Source organism: Sinocyclocheilus rhinocerous, unplaced genomic scaffold (genome assembly GCF_001515625.1).
Source record: "Sinocyclocheilus rhinocerous isolate Xijiao unplaced genomic scaffold, SAMN03320098_v1.1 scaffold621, whole genome shotgun sequence".
Lineage (NCBI taxonomy): Eukaryota > Metazoa > Chordata > Actinopteri > Cypriniformes > Cyprinidae > Sinocyclocheilus > Sinocyclocheilus rhinocerous.
Genome location: NW_015639806.1, coordinates 57,255 through 79,672, shown reverse-complemented (window position 1 = coordinate 79,672; position 22,418 = coordinate 57,255). Strand labels below are relative to the sequence as shown.

The following is a 22,418-nucleotide window of genomic DNA, read 5'->3' as shown; positions in this document are numbered from 1 at the left end:
ACCCTGTATTTCAGATGTTTAAAGTGATGACTTATTTCCCTGTAGAGCTTCCTGTCTCCAGTAGCCTTTGGTTTTGGCTGTGAGTATTTCTCGCAGTATGAAGAGCAGGGTGTGGGGATCCACTGGTTCAACTTGAGATCAAGCCCCATGGAGGGAGACAGCTACAACTTCACCATCTCCATTTTGATGCTGTATGCCGATGCTGTCATTTATGCACTGGCCACTTGGTACATTGAAGCTGTTTTTCCAGGTAAAGCATCTTTCTGTGAGCAAACGCAAAAGCAGACACATGCAATTCTAACTGTGGTGTGTCGCTGAGGTTCTGTCTGTATGTTCACATACAATACAGCATCAAAGTATCATGGCATTATTATCTGATACAATCACAGTAACATGTTGGTACATGTCAAATACAGTTTGTTTTATAACTTGGTTTATTAAGCATAAATATATGATTTAAACAAACGTAAAAATATTACAATAATTGGATATGTTCAACAGGGCAGTATGGGATCCCCAGACCGTGGTATTTTATCTTCCAGCTCAATTACTGGGGTGGGGTTCCATTAGAGGTGGGGTTGCCTGTTCCTCCAGCACCTAGAGATGAACCCGATGGTAAGAGCATCAAACTATAAGTGACAATATTTGAAATACAGAAGTTTTCAGTATTTGTGCGATGCATGGAGCATGTTTTTGATTAAATATTTCTTAATTGCAATGTTTGTTACAGATCGGATTGAAGCTGAACCGACAAACCTCATTCTGGGAGTTTCCATAAGAAACTTGGTGAAGATTTATAAAAAAGGGGCTAAGCTTGCTGTCAATCACCTTAACATAAAGTTCTATGAGGGCCAAATAACATCTTTTCTAGGTCATAATGGAGCTGGCAAAACAACCACTATGTGAGAGCTTAAAAATGGTTCATTACAAATATCTAATATTTCATTCAAAATCTTTGTCAAGCTCTGACTAATTGATTAACTCATTCAATACTTCATGATTATTTGCCTCACAGGTCCATTCTAACAGGACTGTTTCCTCCCAGTGCTGGTACGATATATGTGAAGGGAATGGACATTCGCACAGATATGGATATGATCCGCAGGACTCTGGGAGTGTGTCCCCAGCACAATGTCCTCTTTGACATGTAGGGCAGCAGTCAACAAAAATTAAAAAGTGATATCATGATAATTTTACATGTACTGTGGTAATTTTACTTTGAGACCACTGATGTTATTTTTTTTTATAGCTGATACCTATACTGATTATTTTTATACTGAAGTGTCTGGTTATCAGTAACTGATTTTTCATGTTTGTCTTATTTATGCTTTTTGACACTAATTACTAATTAATTATTATTCTATGGCAATAAAATCACAATAATCATCATTATAATATAATGTAATAACCAACATTATTAACATGATACCACAGCACTTGTTTTCAATCGTAATAGTTAACATTTGTGTTGCCACAAGTCAAGCTTATACTTCCTATACTAACATTCTGTATGTTTAACATTATTGGTGTTCTCTTGTATGTCACTGAAGCCTGACGGTGGAGGAGCATGTGTGGTTCTACGGTCGAATGAAAGGCATGAGCATGGGGGAGGTGAAGAAGGAGATAAATTCTCTTCTGGAGAATGTGGGCTTACAACACAAACGACATGAGCAGACCAAAAACCTTTCAGGTAGATTAACAAATGTATATATATTTCAAATCTATTCAGGTGTTCAATGTCTGTTATGGTGTTCTCTCAACCGTGACGTCTCAGCTTTACTTGGGCATTTTTTGTCTTTCTTGGCAGGTGGCATGCAAAGGAAACTGTCTGTTGCAATCGCTTTCATAGGCGGGTCAAAGGTTGTGGTCTTGGATGAGCCCACAGCTGGTGTGGACCCCTACTCCCGTCGTGGGATTTGGGACCTTCTGCTCAAATACCGTGAAGGTCTTTTAAAACTTTGCTTTTGAAAAATGACTATTTACTGGTTTGTGAGCTACCAGACTAAACGCCCTTTGGATTTCAGGCCGCACCATCATTCTGTCCACACATTACATGGATGAGGCTGATCTCCTCGGTGACCGCATTGCAATCATTTCCCAGGGAAAGCTGTGCTGCTGTGGAACACCACTCTTCCTCAAGGCACGTCTTGGTACAGGATACTACCTTACGCTGGTCAAGAGAGAGATGCATAGTACACCCAGCAGCACCAGCACTGGCAAACTCCCTTCAACTGTAGTTACCAAGGTGAGATGACCCACATATACATCAGATGCCAAGAGGGACTATCTTCCATTTCCTATTGAGTACCTTAAGGACATTTTCAGAGCTGTAGATCATTTGCTTCATTCCAAAACAGGGACCCAAATTGTTACAATGTTGTTTTTTCTTCTTGGCTCAGTTTGCTTTCAAAAGGCAAAATTTCAAAGCATATCAAAATGTGTTTATGTAAGTCACGCAGGTAAAACTATCCACTTATTGGTCAAATACATGTTTCGGGATTCCGCTGATAGTGCCATCCTTTAAGATGGATTGACAAGTCAGCTCCACGGGAAGGTGAAGAGGAGCTCTTCTTTAACTGCGATAACTAATGTGATAATCCACAGAATCAACCACTGCTGCTTTTTTACATATAATGCATTTCCAATGAGTTATACAGCTTGGCATATTTTTCTGTTGATTGCTTCGGATTGCTTTTTTCACCACAACCAAACTGCTCGAAAGTTTGGTTTGAATCGGGGTTAGACCACTTTGGTGAGACCACCAGACCAATTGTTTTGGTGTGGATCTGAGCATTATTGCCGTGTTCACATATGCCAAAATGAACCAAAGGGAGAAAACCCACCAGGTTCTGAAATAAATGCTCCAAACGAGCCAGGTGTGAAAATGCCCTGGCAGTAGTGCATCAGTTGTACACCGCCTTTCTGCATAATATTCACCAGGTCTCTGTGTTTCAGGACAGCGATTCCTCATTAAGTGAGGACACAGGACTGGGCAGTGAAGAGAATGGATTCAGTAGGTACAGCTTTGCCTTGCAAGGGTTTTTTTGCATCACATGTCTTAAGAAATTGTCTAAGCTGTCTGACATCTGTTCTAGTGTGTAGTGTTGCCATGCTGTTTAAATCCAGGCAACTCTGGCCCTTGGGATCTACTTTCCCACAGATTTTAGCTCCAACCTTGATCAAACTAATTTGCCTGTAGCTTTCTAGTAACCCTGAAAACTTTGTATTAGCTTCTTCAGGTGTTTATGATTAGGGTTGGTGCTAAACTCTGCAGGAAAGTGGATCATGAGTGCCTGAGTTGCCCATCCCTGGTGTAAGGGCTCTGATACCTTCTTGTTTTAGATGCTGCCGCCCTAATGGCTCTTGCACAGCAGTATGTCCCTGATGCTCAGCTGGTGGAGGACATCGGCAGAGAGGCGGTCATCAACTTGCCCCATGCTGCCTCAGAGGACGGCAGTCTCGCCCTCTTCCTGAACGAACTGGATAAACGGCAGGGCGAGTTTGGTGTAGTCAGTTATGGGTTGTCAGACACTACATTAGAAGAGGTGAGACAGCTCTGAAGCAACAGCTTGTCCCCACCCACTGATTAATTCCTACTGTAAAAGGATTTACCCCTCACTGAAGTTCAAATTTGTGGTATACATGTCTGTCCACAGCCAGTCATTATCCCATTCTGGCGCCGAGAGAGGAAATCCCTCTTAAACCTTTGTGGGTCCAAACGTTAGCTAAAAATAAACCGGTACTAAGTAGAGAGTGCTTATTCTCATGGCTGCTGTTGTAACATAATATGTCTTCTTGCCATGTGGAGGCAGAAGGGGCTTCGTCAGACTGTAATATTTAGCTTTGCCTTTATATTTTAGATCTTTCTGCGTGTGGCAGAGGAGACAGGTGTGGATGCAGACCCTGAAGAGCCAGCAGCATCTCCAGGCCACCAGGGGGTGCCATCGGAGGACAGAGACACAGGTGAATGAATATGATCTGTACCTGATGAGCCAATAGCCTTTTTCAGACTGTCAGTCCAAATCTGATTTTTGTGCATATTTGATTGGAATCGAGCATATTTAGCAATGAAAAAAAAATCTGCAAAACAGCAAAAAAAAAAAAAATCACATGAAATACGATTTTTACAAATCTGTTTCAAGCTACATTCATATGTGGTTTGAAATCATATTGAAATTGCATTTCTGGAAATCCATTTCAGTCTGACCGCTCAGATCGATTTTGCGTCACTTTCTCACGCCACGTAAAACGTAAACACGTCAGACATTGTTTGTAGAAAACATGCTGAATGTCTTTGCAGAAACAAGGTTGTGTTGTTGCAAAGAGCAAGTCAAGTGGAAAATGACAATATAGAGCAGGTCTCGGGCTTGGTTTTGTCAGGTATTTTAAATATATATATATTTTTTTTTTATTCTTCTCTCTGCTTCACTGACAGGACGAAAAAAGACAATTAGGAAAGGTACAAAATAAAACAAAACAGACTGCGTTATTGTTGACAGCAGTAGCGCAGGTGTAATGACATTAACCAGAAGGTCTTTCTCTCATACACAGAGGCCCAGGAGACAGAACCACTGAGTGGGGATGGTCAGGGTGGCAGTGCTCCTCTAACAGGTTGTTTCCTCACATGTCAGCAGCTTCGAGCACTTTTCACCAAAAGACTGAAGTACGCCCTTCGCAGTCGCAGAGGCATTTTTGCTCAGGTACACAGTACTAATAGACAAGTTACTACAATCATTTTGAAATTATCAACTAATAATTGTGCCCTCTTGCCTGATTATCTACCAACAGCCTTGTCAGTGGATAATAATGTTTTTTTATTTGTTTGTTTTTTTAATCTTGCTGCATTATTCAGATACATGTTCTTGGTGTTATATTGCGTTGTTCATTAGTACAGGTTATACCAAATGGAAAAAAAAAATAAAAATTGTCTGCAGCAGTAAATTCTAAGTAAATTGGCATTTAGAAATAATAGGTAAGGCACATAGTAGGTCATAGTACATATTGTTTCTTGTCTTCCACTAAGGTTTTCAAGGCAACTTGTGGGTCTTTCATATGTATCGATAGATATTGAATATTCTATTATCTTTGCTGTCATCTAACTTTCACTTAATGTTTATCTTGAAATATATGTATAAAAAGGTCTTAAATGTAATCTTTAGCAAATACGATTCCTAAATTCCTAAATTATGGCATTTAAAACAATGTATTTGATTTATTTTATTATTTATTTATTTAGACAAAATAGTATAGAATTTTAAATATCAACCATAACATGCAAATACTTATCAGATTATCTGTGTCAGCAACTATTTTAATGCTGTTGGTCATGTAATGAAATTACTCATTTGTAAGGGAATTAATTATTATTAACACATCTGGTCCTTGAAAGCCCGTAAAACAAAGATAGTTTTGTATCCTCGTTTGAGTTAGAATTTAAGCCCTGTCTTTATCTGAGTCTCTTGAGAGATACGCTAAATAGGACAGGAACTGCTTCAACCCTTCACTGACCCTGCATGAGTTTTACGACCGCAGCTGGTTGCAGAGGAGTGCCTCAGTTTGTCTTAATGGAATGTGGTTGTTTCATGTGTGGATTCAATAGTGTAAGTGGGTCCGTGCGAGGACAGAGATCCTACAGTCAGAACAAATTCAGTCAACAGAAAGAAATGTATTGAAAAAACAGCAGAATCATTTCAATTTGACAAAAGCATATAATGTAAAATATGCAACCGTTCAAAACTTTGGAGTAAGTAATAAATTACAATTTAAAATATAAAAAAAAAACATTTATTTGTAATAATATTTTACAATATTACAATTTTTATTGTATTTTTGATCAAATAAATGCAGCTTTGGTAATCATAAAACACTGTAAACAATAAAACAATGGTAAAACAATGGTTGATTTATAAAGCCATCATGTTTTGCAGATTGTACTTCCTGCGGTTTTTGTCCTTATCGCTCTGCTCTTCAGTCTCATTGTCCCACCCTTTGGGAAATATCCATCCCTGGAGCTCCAGCCGTGGATGTATGGAGAACAGTTCACCTTCTTCAGGTACTACATTCAGGGAAGGAGCGTTGCAAGGAAAATCCTGCTGTCACCTGCAGATTTCTCACTTATTTTCTCTTTCCCATAAAGCAATGATGCCCCCCAGGATCCAGTCATACAGAACCTCCTGGATGCCCTGCTGAATCCACCTGGATTTGGGACCAAATGTATGGAGCCAAACAGGTACTATCCCTGTCACTGGGGAAACAACAAGAGAAAATAGGCCAGTCTGTTTAATCAATGTAACGTGATGCTTTATTGTGTGCTCTTTCAGAGACACTGAGTGTTTAGAGGAAGCTGAAACAAAGTTTGCCCGGCCCCAGATTCCCTACAGCATGTGGCAGCTCTTTCATGAAGGCAACTGGACTGTAGAGAAGCCATCCCCTGACTGTGAGTGCAGTACTGAGGATATCCGCAGGATGCTGCCGGACTGCCCGGAGGGAGCAGGAGGAATCCCCCCTCCTCAGGTCTGCTTTCCATCCATGTATTCATCAATAATATGCAATATATTTAAGTTTTAAGTTTTGGGTCTTTAACATTTTGGTTGTTGTTTTGAAAAAAGGTCTCTTAGGCTCACCAAGGCTGCATTTTTTGATCAAGAATGCAGTAAAACAGTAATATTGTGAAATATTATTACCGTTTAAAATAACCGTTTTCTAATTTAATGTGTTAAAGTAATTTTATTCCTCTGATGGCAAAGCTATTATACCAGTCTTCAGTGTCACAGGATCCTTCAGAAATCATTTTAATATGATGATTGGTGCTCAATTGGTGCTCAGCTGCACTGCTTAGAATGTTTGTGGAAGCTGTGATTTTTTTTTTTAAAGAATTCTTTGAATAGGAAGATAACAACATTTATTTAAAATATTTTTTTGGGACAGTGTAAAAGTCTTTCATTCATAAATGTAATGCATGAAATTGCTGAATAAAAGTATTAATTCTTTAAAAAAAAAACACATTTTGCCCCAAACCTTTGAACGATAGTGTAACTTCATGTACAGTATGTTGTAAGATGTATGCTGGTATTTACTGTACATTCAATCAGTTAGCATACTCCCAGAAATAATCTAAATACACAAAATGATGTTCTTTTTTAGCAACGTCATATGACCCCTTTAATAGAGATGTTTACATTTATTGTCCTTTTCCTTAGGGAAAAACACATTTGGGGGAAAAAAAAACAACAACTTTGAAACCAAGAGAAACAAATGTATAAAAAAAAAAGAGAGAGATCTTGAAAATAAATGGAATAGCTTACTTTAATTTTTGAACTAACACTACCACCTTTTCCTCATGTAGATAAAACAAATGACAGGTGATTCCCTGCAAAATTTGACAGGTCGCAACATTACTGACTACCTCATCAAAACATACCCCCAGATTCTGAAGAAAAGGTTCCTTTTTCATTTATTATGGAAAATACTCTGTTATAAACAAAAGTCATCTGTTTTGACAGCACAGATGTGTAACTTTTCTCTCTCTCTCATACAGTTTGAAGATGAAGAAATGGGTAAATGAACTTAGGTGAGTTGATTGCCGTCAGAAATCCAAACATTCAACATTTAATTTCAGTTTGATTTGGTGTTCATGAAATCTCTGCTTACCCATTGCAGATATGGAGGTTTCTCTCTGGGAGCTAAAAACTCTCAAGCTGTGGATGAGCCACATCACCTGGAGGAGTCTGTTTTGGCTATTAGACAACGCTACAGCATTGCAGAGGTGTGCCACCTAAGTTTTTGACTGGTTTTAATAAGTATATATTCTATATAATAAAAATGTGTGCGGCATGAATGAAATCTGGACATACTACATTCATCATGTTGTCATGTGACCTTCCAGTGTCAGTTGCGTTGCTTCACTGCCATTCCCAACTCCTCTTCTGTGTCCTCATGGTATAGTGGCTATCTATACAGTGTCTGTCCAGGTTATTTTTTCACCTGCTGTTTTATGAATACATACTACTCTTTTCAGATACTGTTTTTCACCTACTACATATTAGGGAAGTATGCAATTTCGGAATTCAGTCATTGTGTTTATGAATGGGTCTTTGAATCATTCACTCAAACGGTTCATTCCAAAATGCTGATTCATTCAGAAACAAAGCACCAGCACTGTGTTATGTGCAGTGTTGGGCAGTAACGCATTACTTAGTAACGCGTTACTGTAATTTGATTACTTTTTTAGTAACGGAGTATTTTAACGCGTTATAATTTTCAAAATAGTAATTAGAGTATAGTTACAAGCCGAAGTCTCTATACGTTACTGCGAACGATATAAATCATAATGTGATTTTGTAGAAATTGTAATCGGGTGCTAAAAAATTGACCAGACTTGATAGGCGAGTGCAGAGACTCGTGTGTGTGCGGGATGCGGGAGAATAAAATGATTCACGGGACTCCCGCAAAATAGAAATATCTAAACATAAAATATCTAAAACAAACAAATTGTTATTCATCTATTGCACAAAAGCAACATGAACTAATATAAAATATAAACAATTAACAGGTGCAAGCGTATGCAGAGTTTCTATTTAGACACGTGTTTGCTGCGTTGAGCAATGCAGTGCTGAAATTTGCTCACGAATCCTCTCATTATAACACACGAATTGTAGACATTATGAAAGATTCATTATGCATATATTTATTGTGTTATAACAGAGATTTGTGAGATTGTGATGAACTGAGATGTCTTTTAGAGATTATAAATGCAGCGCTCTTTGCTGGCATTCTGCCATGCCAAACCATGCACGCAGCAGCCGCTTGCTTTAGTTAAAAATAACAGTGTTCTGTGAATGTTGATGCTTTAATAACAAATATTTATCGGGAGCGTGTATGCTGGGATTTCATAAATTTCATGGAGAAAAAATGTAACTAATAATAACTAGTAATGTAACTAATTACTAATTACTTTTGAAATAAAGTAATCAGAACAGTAACATGATTACTTTTAAAAGGAGTAATCAGTAATCAGTAATTTTATTACATTTTCAGAGTAACTTGCCAAACACTGGTTATGTGCTATTAAATATTATGTCTGAACTGTAACTTGGTGCATCTAAATTGTCATTGAATAGTAACTTCTTGTTTATAGAACTGTTGAATAAACATTTGAATTGAATAAACATCACATTTGCTACCATGCTAATTTTTGGGAAAAACAGGACTCTTGTTTGTATGATATTGCTTAACTATAACATAAAGACAAAGGCAAAGGCATTTTTGCCACCATTTCTTGAATTTTAAAGGCATTTGTTTTTTTTTTGGTCATTGCAAAGTGAGTGACACACTTGATAATGTCAGCTTGCACATTGTTAGAACAACATTATCGTAGACACCTAGCATGACTCTTCGGGGTTTTTTTTTCATTTTTGTTCTTTTGCAGAATGGTTCTTTAGATCAGTTCCTTCACAGACTTCCGGATGTCCTTTCAGGACTCACCAGCCAAAACAATGTGAAGGTGAGTAAGTCACACGTGAGTGACCTCTCTCAAGCTCAACCTTCTCCTGATCTTTTCATTAAGCTGTGATGTGTTCCCTTTCTCAGGTCTGGTTTAATAATAAAGGATGGCATGCCATGGCATCATTTGTGAATATCATGAACAATGGTCTCCTTCGTGCCAACCTGCCACCTGACATGGAAAGATGTAAATATGGAATAACAGCATATAATCACCCACTCAACCTCACAAAGGAGCAGCTGACGGAGATGGCCCTGTATGTAATCTCTGTTTGCTAAGAGGTCTGAGGGAGAAATTCACTAAAGCCATCATTTCACTGTCTCCAACAAACGACAGACCAAAATTTCCAAGGGAATTTTGTGGAATGCATATGCAGAATTTTGATTGAATGCATATGCAGACTAGGGGGCCAAATGTGACAATTGTATGTGAATGCTAGAAATAGTGGAAATTTGGCTTAAGAATAAATTTCTCCTCTTGTAGCCTCACTTGCATGTGATGTACTGTCTGCACCAATTTAACATCTGACTAATTAAAGAAACTATTCTGTCAGGGGATTGTTAATAAAGGGCCCAAATGCAGAAAGATTCTTAAGACTTTATTTTAAGAAAAGTCAATAGTCAGCCATGGATTGTTGAGCTCTTTATCAACAGTTCAGCAGCGTGAAGCAGGGAATACACTCAGTCCAGGCAAGAGTCAGAAACTAGCAGAGCAAGAGGTAGTCGAAACCCAGGGATGAAACCGCTTGTGATCAAACAGGCAAGAGTCAGGTACCAGGCGAGCGGCTACACAGCGAAGACAGATCCAAATCCAAGCCAGAGACAAAAACCGTGAACAGTCCAGTCCAGGGCAATAGGGATTTCGCCTAGGGCGTCAAATTGGCTAGAAACGGCCCTGCAAGCAACAGTCCCAAAACTCTAATAGAGCAAGCCGTTGGCCAGCTAACGCAGATAAACTTAGCAAACTGGAAAATTACTGTGCAGAAAAGAAAAAGAAAAAAAAACATGGAAATACTGTGAATGAACTATTGTTTAGCGAACTGTAGCAAAAATGAAAATATGTCAATGCTTTTCTCTCTCTCTGGTCTTTGCAGGATGACCACCTCAGTGGACGTTCTGGTTTCCATTTGTGTTATTTTCGCCATGTCATTTGTTCCTGCCAGTTTTGTCCTGTTCCTTATTGAGGAACGGGTCAGTAAATCAAAACACCTGCAGTTTGTCAGTGGAGTGAAGCCCATCCTGTACTGGACCACCAACTACGTATGGGACATGGTCAGTTCTGCAAGTTTGATGTGGCTGTGAAATATCTTAAAATGGTTATTCAAATTGATTTGTTGTGTTGTAGCTGAACTATACAGTACCAGCTACTATGGTGGTCTTCATCTTCATCAGCTTCCAGCAAGAATCATATGTATCTGAGAAGAATCTGCCTGCACTGGTGCTCCTACTCTTGCTGTATGGGTGAGAAATGATTATATCACTGGAGATGTACGTAGTTAAATGACTCTTCAGCACATTAGTGCATTTACTAACCTTGCTGACAAAAATAGCATATGTTTTGTTTTGGTGGTCCCCAGCATGGGATTCTGGAGTGCTGGTGGAGTTTTACCAGCTCTAACCAGCATACAGTAAATGTGTGTGTTGTTTGTTTGTCTCTGCTGCAGTTGGTCTATTACTCCACTCATGTACCCAGCCTCCTTCATCTTCTCCGTCCCCAGCACTGCCTACGTGGTCCTCACCTCCATCAACCTCTTCATCGGCATCAACGGCAGCGTTGCCACCTTTGTCCTGGAGCTCTTCATCGATGAGGTGAGGGACGTAGATCACACAGATGCTTAACGTGGTTAATGCATGTACAACATGTTTCAGGACCAATATCCTTAGTTTTGAAAATAAAAATTAAGTCTAAAGCTAACATTAAGTCTAAATGAACTCGTATGCTCACCAACGCTACTTTTTTTGATTAACAAAATACAGTAAAACAAAAACTAATATTGTGAAATATTATTACAATTTAAAATAACTGTCTTCTATTTGAATATATTTTAAAATGTAATTTATTCCTGTGATCAAAGCTGAATTTTCAGCAGCATTACTCCAGTCTTTAGTGCCACATGATACTTCATAAATCATTCTAATATGCTGATTTGCTGCTCAAGAAACATTTCCTATTGTTATCAATGTTGAAAACAGTTGTGCTGCCTAATATTTTTGTGGAAACTTTGATATTACTGACCCTAAACTTTTGAACGCTCATTTTTTGCTTCACAAAATATAAAAACAAAAACAGCATTCAATAAAAAATCTTGAATAAATAACAAAAAAGTAAAATATAAATGTAAAAATAAAATGTAAACAAGTCAATAAGACTTTTTATCTGTCCTTTATTTTATTTTCGTGTTTCATGTGTACTCAGCATTTGAATGAGGTTAACAGGATCCTGAAGAAGGTCTTCCTGATCTTTCCACACTTCTGTCTGGGTCGAGGTCTCATTGACATGGCCAAGAACCAGGCCATGGCAGACGCATTTCAGCGGCTGGGTAATTTTACAAAGAGCTCTCTCACTGATAAACCAATATTTCTGTAATAGGCATGAACAACTGTGAGATTTAAATATGAATTCATCCTTTTTGTGGATGTCAACAGGAACCAAACAGAATCTGGAGCCTTTATCCTGGGATTTTGTAGGGAAGAACCTGTTTGCCATGGCAGTGGAAGGAATTGTGTTCTTCATCTTCACTGTTCTCCTGCAGTATAAATTCTTTGTTAATTTAAGGTACGTTTGTTTGTATGTTTGAATATCGTGATTAGACTTGTGCCGGTATTCGGTAATGCGATATATCACGGTAATTAGTATGCACGATATTGTTATCGTGGGCACTTCTAAATACCGTGAATAATTATATATTACAAATTATTCAGAATTTTTAATGCATTTTAAGAATACTTTTCCCATAAACTGGTCAAAATGCACAACACAGCTGTATGCTGCATGAAATGCAAGTGTTTTCTTTTCCCATTGCAGTGTTTTGGTCTTCTTGGTGTTAACGGGGCTGGGAAAACCTCAACCTTCCGCATGCTAACAGGAGACACTTGCATCACTTACGGAGAAGCATTTCTTAGCAACCACAGGTTAGACCCTCATCATCACATGCGAAAACATGTCATGAACATTATAGCAATAATTACATGGTTATTCTTACCATAGTATAATTATTATCGGTGTTTCCTACTTTTACTTGCCATTTACTGTATCCTGACAACTACCTACAACACCCTAACATTACCAAGCATTCATTTTATTCAGCGTTCTTACAGAAATGGAGAAAGTTCATCAGCTGATGGGCTACTGTCCTCAGTTTGATGCCATCAGTGACCTGCTGACGGGACGAGAGCATCTAGAGTTCTATGCTCGCCTCAGAGGAGTGCCAGAAGCTCATGTTGCAAAGGTACAGGATGCTGCAAAAATATAATGATTTTTTTAGTATAATTATTATTATTATTAAAATGCAGTCTGAGCATATCATACTAAATATAAAGCTTGTTTCCAAGCTTGTGTCATACTAAATTATAAGATTGTTTCAAGTAGACACTCAGGGCTTAAAGGAATAGTTCACCCAAGAATGAAAATTTGAAAAAAGTACTCACCCTCAAGCCATCTAAGATGTAGATGAGTTTGTTTCATCATCAGAACAGATTTTGATCAATTAAACATTGCATCACTTGCATTACAAGGGTGCCGTCAGAATGAGAGTCCAAACAGCTGATAAAAGCATCACAAGCAATCCACACCACTCCAGTCCATCATTTAACGTCTTGTGAAGTGAAAAACTGCATGTTTGCAATAATCAAATCCATCATCAGTGTAAGCACCGATTACAAGCAAAAACAGTTCTAAACAAATATGCCGGTGAATTTTGATACAAGAGGACAACAGGAGATTTTCACTGGAGGAAGCGTAATTATGGATAGAGAACTAGAATTGATGGTTTAAAAGTAAAACACCTTAATGATGTATTTGTTTCTTACACGCAGCTTTTCACTTCACAAGATGTTAATTGATGGACTGGTCATGTGGAATACTAGTGGATTATTGTGATGTTTTTATCAGCTCATTCTGACGGCACCCATTCACTGCAGAGGATCCATTGGTGAGGATGTCATGTAATAATAAATTTCTCCAGATCTGTTCCAATGAAGAAACAAACTCATCCAACAACAGGAGATTTTCACTGGAGGAAGCGTAATTATGGATAGAGAACTAGAATTGATGGTTTAAAAGTAAAACACCTTAATGATGTATTTGTTTCTTACACGCAGCTTTTCACTTCACAAGATGTTAATTGATGGACTGGTCATGTGGAATACTAGTGGATTATTGTGATGTTTTTATCAGCTTTTTGACTCTCATTCTGACGGCACCCATTCACTGCAGAGGATCCATTGGTGAGGAAGTCATGTAATACTAAATTTCTCCAGATCTGTTCCAATGAAGAAACAAACTCATCCACATCTTGGGTGGCCTGAGGGTGAGTTAATTTCCAGAAATTGTCATTTTTTGAGCGAACTATTCCTTTAATAGTTCATAAAGACTACAAACCAATTTTCACTTGTAATAATTGAACAGCTTCAGCTGACAGACACCTCATCTCTTTTTCTAGTAATTATATATGCATATATAGTTAAAATTCATGGTTGGCTCCACATTATTTGGTAAGTAGGGGTGTGAGACCCATTCTGAAAGCCACAGATATTGCGTTGTGTTCAAGTGCAACTTTTTGGCCCAGACGCAGGCGACGTGATGTGTCACCACAGTCAACTTTTGTCTCATAAGCACTATAGTTAGCTTTTCATTATTTTTTATGCCTGTCCTGTAGGTGGCGCAGTGGGGAGTGCAAAAGCTTGGTCTGAGTCAGTATGCTGAGCGAGAGGCTGGTGGTTACAGCGGAGGAAACAAGCGTAAACTCTCCACCGCCATTTCTCTCATTGGAGCTGCACCTGTCATATTCCTGGTATGTTTGTACCATCACACTTAAGAGGTAGTTTTACTAAATCTTACTGACTAGGAGCTGTTATATTACCTGACTGTAAATGGTGTTTTTCCACTCTCATCTGTGATTTTCAGGATGAGCCAACAACTGGGATGGACCCGAAGGCCAAGCGGTTCCTTTGGAACTGCATCCTTAGTGTGATCAAAGAGGGACGATCTGTCATTCTCACCTCCCACAGGTAAAGGAAGCTATTACAGTTTCATATGAGTAGCCACAATGGATCCCAAAGACCGGGATCTGTCTACTTAGACTCAGAGAGACCACATGACTGATATGTACAATGACTAACCACAGTTTATTTTGTTTTTAAGTGACGTTTAGTAAATCTGATGTCTGAATATATTAAAAAAAAAATTTGATTTCTCTAACAAAAGTTTGACAAATTTAGGGTATAAAAATGTTCAGGTCTAACCTCTGTGCATTCCTGAATTACTCTCCTGCTCTGGTGGTTCTGCTGTGTTTGCAGTATGGAAGAGTGTGAGGCTCTGTGCACCCGTATGGCCATCATGGTGAATGGCAGGTTCCAATGTCTGGGCTCAGTTCAGCACCTGAAGAACAGGTAACACTAACTTACTTCATACTGTTCAGTATATACTGTATATTACATACTGTTTTAAAAATAGGATGTGAAGCAGTATACAGTATAAAACAATAAACTGTAGAATGCCTAATTTTTGTTATATGTCCTTTCTATATTGCATGTTTAATTCAGCATCAGAAATAAATCTTTATTTGTAGTCAGATTAAATAGTCAGATAAAGTGAGATTCAAGAAATTGTAGATTAGACAAGAGCAATGTTAAAAAGAAAAGAAAATTGTGTCTGATGTCACTTACAGTTCAACCATCAAGATGGAGTGCATACTTTTGTCTTGGTTAGAATAAAAAAACAAACAAAAAAACGTTATTTAAGAGTTACAAGCCATTAACCAAACTAACCAGTTTTGAGGTCAATCACAAAATTACAAACTTTGATTTGAAGTGAGAAACATATTTAGAAAAATGACAAAAAGGTACAAGACTTTATACTTAATGGCTTTAATGAGGGAAATTATATATTCTTATAAAATCTATAGAGCAATAAGTTACTTGATTTATATATATAAAATCATGGGTATTGTAGTTTTTCACCAGGAATTCAGCAGCAATCTGTCTTTAAAGGTTTATAAGTTATCGGTTAAAATCAGTTCCCCTGTGGAGAAAATGAATGGGATTTTTTTCTTATGGTGCCTGGCTGTTGCACTCTATGGAAATTAAAGTGGAGTTGAGTTCATTGCCTCATAGAATGAAGAATTAGGAACTTTGTTCTCTGGTTGTATAATGCACATTTAACGGAAAATACCGTGTATACAGCAAAACTATTATAAGATTTATGCAGGTCCTAATATGTGGCAATGAACATGTTTTCATTTCATTTCCTTTTTGTCTTTCCTACTAGGTTTGGAGACGGTTACACAATTATCCTTCGTTTGTCCACCCCGTCTGCAGAAACATGCCCGGTGGACACCTTCATCCATAACTCCTTCCCTGGGATCCAACTGAAGGAGAGACATCAGAATGTTCTCCAGTACCAGCTGCCATCACAAACCTGTTCGCTCGCCTGTGTCTTTGAGGTTCTGTCAAATAATTATGAGGAGCTGGGGATAGCTGAATACTCAGTGTCACAGACTACACTGGATCAAGTAAGAGTACAGTGCTGACAGAGCCGATCCTCCCTATACGCAAAATACGCAAGCTGCGTAGGACCCCCGAAACACCTTGCTCTCAAAGATGATTTAATTTTAGTTTCGTTTTTGAATTTGGCCAGCGGTTATGAAAACATGAATGATCATTTCTTTTAATGCGGTGCGCTGTCGCCCTTTCTACGTAAAAATCAGTCAAATCATGTAATGTGAATGTCGCACAGTCTTGCTCGAGACTAAAAAAAAACGAGTGGAAAGTGTACCGAGCCGCGGAAGAGACACTGTTTCTCAAGCGCTTTCCGCGAGCGCGATTCGAGACGGAGTGAAACACGGACAAGTGCGTTTCATTTATTCCCCACCAACCCCCGACACAGTTTTGCGTAGGGCCCCCAGAAGTCTAGGATTGGCACTGAGTGCTGAGACTATATTCCAAAACCTATAGCAAACAGCCTTGCTGTCTATATAGGCAGCTCCCTTCTATGAAGCACACTATCATGGCATAAACATGTCTGACAAATAGCTCTTCTCTTCTCAATAGACTTGACTCACTATTGATTTCAATAGAATTTTGCATTAACATGTTGCTAAGCTAACAAGACAATACCCTAACAAGCATAAAAAACATAGCACAAAAATATTGGGTAGTCTATTTTAAATTAATATGAACTACATTTAACTGAATCTTTCCAGTGTTGGATGAAATATTAATATTTATAGTTGACATTTCTGTCGCTTTGTTTTGTTGCAGTGAATTATGGGATTGCATTTTCCACAAAGGATATCCACCTTATTTTTAACTTGAGAGCAGACGCGACCTTTTGTAACTTGAATGTGCAAATCTTTCCGTGTCATTCACTTCTATTTATTTTACCTGTACAAAAACATTCCATTATGCTGCTTGATATTTCAGACTGGTATTTGTTATCATATTATTTTAATTAATCATAATTATGAACTAACAGGTTTGCACCGCAAATAGTTCTTCTATTCTATTCTTCTAGTTATTTACCTATAGCGGCAAATGAATCTGAAGCTTAACGCACACACACAAAAAAAGCTTACTTCCACATTTTAGAATAAGGTAGCTATTCAATGCTGCTTAAAGGTGTGGTCACATTTACTGTTGTTTGGCAAATCTTTGCCAAGTAATCTTTGCCATTGTGACCAAACCTTTAGATTCTTGTTACTCTTGGGCTTGTAACTCAGAACTAAGAGTGTTTTCCTCCTGCAGGTGTTTGTTAACTTTGCTAAAGAGCAGACAGATGATGATCAGCTCAGGGAGGTCACGGTGAACGGTGGAGGATCCGTGGCCATTCAAGCCAACAGACCTCAGCGGCCCACGGACCTCAAACTTGAGAAATCCAGCAGGTCTTCCACACCGCGCTCTACTTCAGCGCCTTCTACAGATAAAGCTACTCGCTCAGCACAGGCCCCTGAGCCTTCGTTTAGTGATTCAAAAACCAAAAAGATTAAATCAAACAGTTCGTCAGTCTCAAAACAGCAACAGCAGATCCGGATGGAACCTGTTGGTGAGGCAGCTAACGGATCAAACCCCCATGAAGACCAGACTCCTGGGAAAAAAGACCCATCCGTGTTGTTTATTGTCAGTACCAAAACGCAGGAAAGCAAAGTGTAAAAATACAAAGACATTTGGAACTGAACAGTCGTGATGCGGATCACCAGTGAGTCATTTTTCCTAAATATTTGGTGCCTAGTTTACTTGTTTTTTTCCTAAATTGAATGTAATTATTTTAAAAGCAATCAATTAATCATTCAGATTGGCTCTCCTGGTAATTCTGCAATTCCTCATTGATAGTATGTCTAGTTCTTACTCTGAAACTTGAAGATAACGCATGGCATCATGTATGTGTTTTGGCAGGAAATCTTTTTCCCAGACCTCTTTATAAATGATGCATATTTTCATGATGTCAGTTGCACTTCCGTATGGTATTTGCTTTGTGCAAGCCAATTTGGATATGATTTTTCTGAATTTGTTACATTATAACAAACCTCTTTATTTCTACATGTATGTTGAGGTCAAATGTGCAGTGCAGAGATGGTATCAGACACAAAAACTGCCTTCATGTGTTTTTATTTATTTCCTGATTTTTGAATGGTTTTAGGTTTATTTGTCTTCTCTCTCTCTCTCTCTCTGATGCACTTTAGCTTAACAATTCTAATATTGTAGTCTGGATTATCACTGTATCTCTTCACTGCAATGATTGTTACAATGCTTAATATGTAGCTCTTTTTTATGTTGTATTTATTGTATGTACATACCGGATATATTATGTATGAAATTACTGAAATGCAGTTCGAATGTGAAGTTTGTAATCTTCCTAATGTGCATGATGCTGGATGTTAAAATGCTGGGATATTTATATGCAAATCTGTGTATTAATAAATATCTGGGTGCTGTGCAGATCTTTGGTGTGTGCACATTGTTTTACAAAAACACTGCCTTGGGTAAAAGAAAAAAAAAAGTATTAGTGTCATTTTTAATCAGTTAACACCGTAACTAAAGTGATTTATTTTTAAAGTTGCACAAGTACAAAGTGTATCTTGTTGTCATTTACCAATCTGGCAGTAAGTGAAAATCTAAATCTGAATAATAAAACATTTAATTTTGTACAGATATTTAGTACTCATTGTTCATTTAGGCTATTATAAAAAAATTTTTTTATATCAAATTGACTTTACACAGCACTTTTATATAAAATTGACAACACAGCATTAACAAAATCATCTCCAGCCAGATCTTGATATGTTAATACCTTGACAACGCCTTCACATATCATAAAATACCTAAATACAGTAATGTAAATGGCTTTCTTTTATAATTATTATACAGCTTTTATGATCTCGTATTGAAATAGTATATTGAGTATTTGTACTTGTAACACTTCAAGAATATTTATAATTAACTAGAATAGGAAAAACGTTGTGAAAAAGTTAAAATGGTTACCAGTTATACTCACTTTCTATTAAATGGTCATATAAATGTTAAATCTATAATAATATCTCTCATGTAATATAATATAAATATAACTTGCGTCAAGTTGAAGCGAAGGATATTTATTGGCTGAAATGGTTGTCATGGCTGCAGGGTCGCCCAAGCTCCGCCGATTTTCCCTAGCATTAGCAGCTGTTCTGGACCTTTTATCCTTCTAAATTTCTTTTTTTGTCACGGTCGTGCTTTTGTGAGAGACTGTGAGATGGTTTTGTTAAATAGCAATAACAATGAGGAACAGGATTTAATGTAAGTCTATTTTTAGCCGGTGGCTAATGATCTGATTTGTCTCAGCACATACACGTCAGTTGTTTTTGTTAGCCGGTAACGCTCATTAGCCAAATATTAAAAAACAAACATCAGATACGTCTCTCAAGTCATCTTTGCGTTCACTGTTTTACATTATTGAAATAAGTGATGTATTTGTTTAAAACTGTGGTCGCGGTGTAATGAGTGTTGATGTCATTTAAATGTGTACTTAGCACCTCTGCTAAATGACAGGTCATTATATACAGTGAAACAGCTGTAAGGTTATGATTGAACTAATTAAACGGGAAATATCTGAGTAAACTGTTAGAACAGAAACCGTATTTCGCAGCTGTGTATGCAAGTCTTAAATGTTTCTCATAATGTCTTATTCATTAGTGACCACGGGCAGCTTCTTCACTAAACGATAAAAAAAAAATCATACAAGATAAAACTCTTAAGACAAAACTAAAAATTGCATATGTTTTTGCAGAGATAAACTGTGACCTATTTTCATGGTAAAGCATCTGGCTTGTAGCTGGAGCTATAAATAAGTCACAGGAGTGGGTCTCCACTGAAGGAACTGTAGTTTCATTACAGCTATCCAGTGTGAAAGACTGCATTAAAATCCACTGATACATTATGGCAAATTCATTTAAGCGTGTGCAGGATCTTTTGCTGTTTTGCACATATGCATGTTTATAATTTTTGTAATTGAGACCGATATCCCATCAACTACTGTTAGCCACATCCAGAATTGTATTTATTTATTTATTAATAAATGAACGAACGAACTGGGCAGAATAGGTTCTATGACATTTCATAAAGTGAAAGTGAAAACGAGACACATCTGATACCTGTTTGTCTTGCAGCCTGAATGAGCCACGCTGCTCATCTCTACCCAGCTCTCCTGCAAAACGTGTTTCTCCAGCCAAAAAGAAGCAGTTTTTTATTAACCAGGCCATTCGTAACTCTGACCTCACTCCCAGAGCCAAGGGCAAGAAGAGTCTGAGACGACAGGAAAACAGTAAGATTTTTATTTTTTTTTGCTCTCACACAAAACTCCAGAATGTGCAGATTTCTATTGCAATAAGTAGATTTTGTTCTTGAATTTTACAGAGCAAATTTTGGTAAATGTAGAATAAATGTAGAGAAAATGTGACTACACCTTGTTGTAGTTCAATCAGTAGAGCGTGGTGGGTTTGTTTCCCAGGGAATGCATGAGCTGATATATATTATATATATGTATATCTTGAATGCAGTGTAAGTTGCATTGGATAAAAGTAATCTGCCAAATGCATAAAAATTAGAAAAGGAAAAAAAAGAAAAGGTTTGGAGAAAAGAGTTTTAGCTATGTTTTTCTAATATTTTGGAAACGTAATTTTTAACAACTCTGCTTCGGTGAAGCTCGTTTTCTGGACAATCTTTTGGAACGGGACGAGTGCTCTAAAGAGGATGGTGAAGGGCATGAAACAGCCTTGCCCACCATCTTCACTGAAGCCTGCACCAATGGAAACTATGTGGAGGTAAAGCAGGTTTCTTTAACTGCTCTGAGTTAAGGAATGTTTTGACTTGAAATCTCTTCTCTCATGTCTCTCAGTACTGGAGTGATTTTATGAATCGTTCTGGGGAGGAGCAAGAGCGACTATTGGCTCTGCTGGAGGAGGAGGCCCAGAGGACCCACTCTGACAAGAGCCATAAAGACCAAAGAGAAGGTCTGACAGCATTTAAAGGCACAATATGTAATTTTCGCCGCTGGAGGGCATGTATTCAAAATAAACAAAGCATTGGCAGGCGACACAATGACACGGTCCGTGTCACTAGTTAAAATTTATATTTATAATTTAATTTAAACATTCTTCGAAACATTTGGGATAACACACAAGTCAGCAAAATATATAACACTGTTCTAGTGGTTTTTGGATATTTTAATAAAACAAATCTTACATATTGTGCCTTTAACCACACAAACCCAATTTGCATCTAATAGGAAAGACAGTTGCACATCAGTTTACTGAAGAACATACATCTTAAAGTTTGTGTATGCTTGACGTATCATTTTTCAGTTTTTCTTTTTTAATAAATTTGCAAAAATGTCAACAATTCTGTGTTTTTCTGTCAATATGGGGTGCTGTGTGTACATTAATGAGGAAAAAAAATTTACTTAAATGATTTTAGCAAATGGCTGCAATATAACAAAGAGTGAAAAATTTAAGGGGGTCTGAATACTTTCCGTACCCACTGTATACTTCACATGCTCTTTGTTGCTTTAGTCCTATTGACTGATGGATCTAAACTGCACTCAAGCACTCAACTTTTGTTCAGTTTACATTTTAGATCTTCAAGATGTTCACTTTTACATTTAATCTAATTTCATCATAATGACATTGAACCCAAAAATGAAAATTCTGTCATCATTTACTCACCCTCATGTCATTTCAAACCCATATGACTTTTGTTTAACACAAATGAAGATGTTTTTAATATTCTCTCATCATTTTTGTCCATCCTTTGAAAGTCCATGCAACCAAAATCTTCACACATCAAAATCGTAAAAGTAATCCATATGAATTGAACAGTCACAAAGTCACTCTATATGATGAATAGGCTTAATATAGGCTTCATATATAACACTGACCAACACACATACAGTGGCATGCGAAAGTTTGGGAACCCCTTGCAGAATCTGTGAAAATGTTGTAGCAAATTAGCACAAAAGGGAAATGTATATAAATAATTACAGTTAATTATGATTAATTACAATTATTTATACCAGCTGCCAGTAGTAACTGTAGCAGAATTTAATTGCCCTCAACTAATCTGTTCATCCAGCGAACATTCAGTGTAAGTTCATATCAACTCTAGGAAAGGGTATTTTCGTGGCCACAGAAAATACTTTCATACAGTATTAATGCATTAGAGCATGTAGC

The 22,418-nt window shown here is 37.5% G+C and overlaps 2 protein-coding genes across 2 annotated transcripts in view; both read left to right on the top strand.

The window, feature by feature from the left end:
• The window catches only part of LOC107752159 (ATP-binding cassette sub-family A member 1), a 37,341-nt gene extending 18,693 nt beyond the window's left edge, over window positions 1-18,648 (top strand). The window contains 32 exon segments of the mRNA XM_074560216.1: window positions 46-250; window positions 502-615; window positions 731-902; window positions 1,016-1,147; window positions 1,551-1,690; window positions 1,808-1,945; window positions 2,025-2,245; window positions 2,956-3,013; window positions 3,343-3,545; window positions 3,861-3,963; window positions 4,436-4,459; window positions 4,552-4,700; window positions 5,928-6,052; window positions 6,137-6,229; window positions 6,321-6,513; window positions 7,346-7,440; window positions 7,538-7,570; window positions 7,660-7,765; window positions 9,428-9,502; window positions 9,589-9,758; window positions 10,596-10,773; window positions 10,847-10,962; window positions 11,166-11,310; window positions 11,918-12,041; window positions 12,148-12,393; window positions 12,444-12,633; window positions 12,809-12,950; window positions 14,379-14,513; window positions 14,627-14,730; window positions 15,019-15,111; window positions 15,989-16,232; window positions 17,464-18,648. Of these exon segments, the coding sequence (XP_074416317.1) occupies window positions 46-250; window positions 502-615; window positions 731-902; window positions 1,016-1,147; window positions 1,551-1,690; window positions 1,808-1,945; window positions 2,025-2,245; window positions 2,956-3,013; window positions 3,343-3,545; window positions 3,861-3,963; window positions 4,436-4,459; window positions 4,552-4,700; window positions 5,928-6,052; window positions 6,137-6,229; window positions 6,321-6,513; window positions 7,346-7,440; window positions 7,538-7,570; window positions 7,660-7,765; window positions 9,428-9,502; window positions 9,589-9,758; window positions 10,596-10,773; window positions 10,847-10,962; window positions 11,166-11,310; window positions 11,918-12,041; window positions 12,148-12,393; window positions 12,444-12,633; window positions 12,809-12,950; window positions 14,379-14,513; window positions 14,627-14,730; window positions 15,019-15,111; window positions 15,989-16,232; window positions 17,464-17,868 (4,671 nt within the window). The 3' untranslated portion in view covers window positions 17,869-18,648.
• Window positions 18,649-19,333: 685 nt separating this feature from the next.
• Window positions 19,334-22,418, top strand: part of r3hdm4 (R3H domain containing 4) — a 10,187-nt gene continuing 7,102 nt past the window's right edge. Inside the window, exons 1-4 of the mRNA XM_016568047.1 lie at window positions 19,334-19,491; window positions 20,361-20,515; window positions 20,896-21,014; window positions 21,089-21,203. Coding sequence (XP_016423533.1) covers window positions 19,448-19,491; window positions 20,361-20,515; window positions 20,896-21,014; window positions 21,089-21,203 — 433 coding nt within the window. The 5' untranslated portion in view covers window positions 19,334-19,447. The remainder of the gene's footprint in view (window positions 19,492-20,360; window positions 20,516-20,895; window positions 21,015-21,088; window positions 21,204-22,418) is intronic.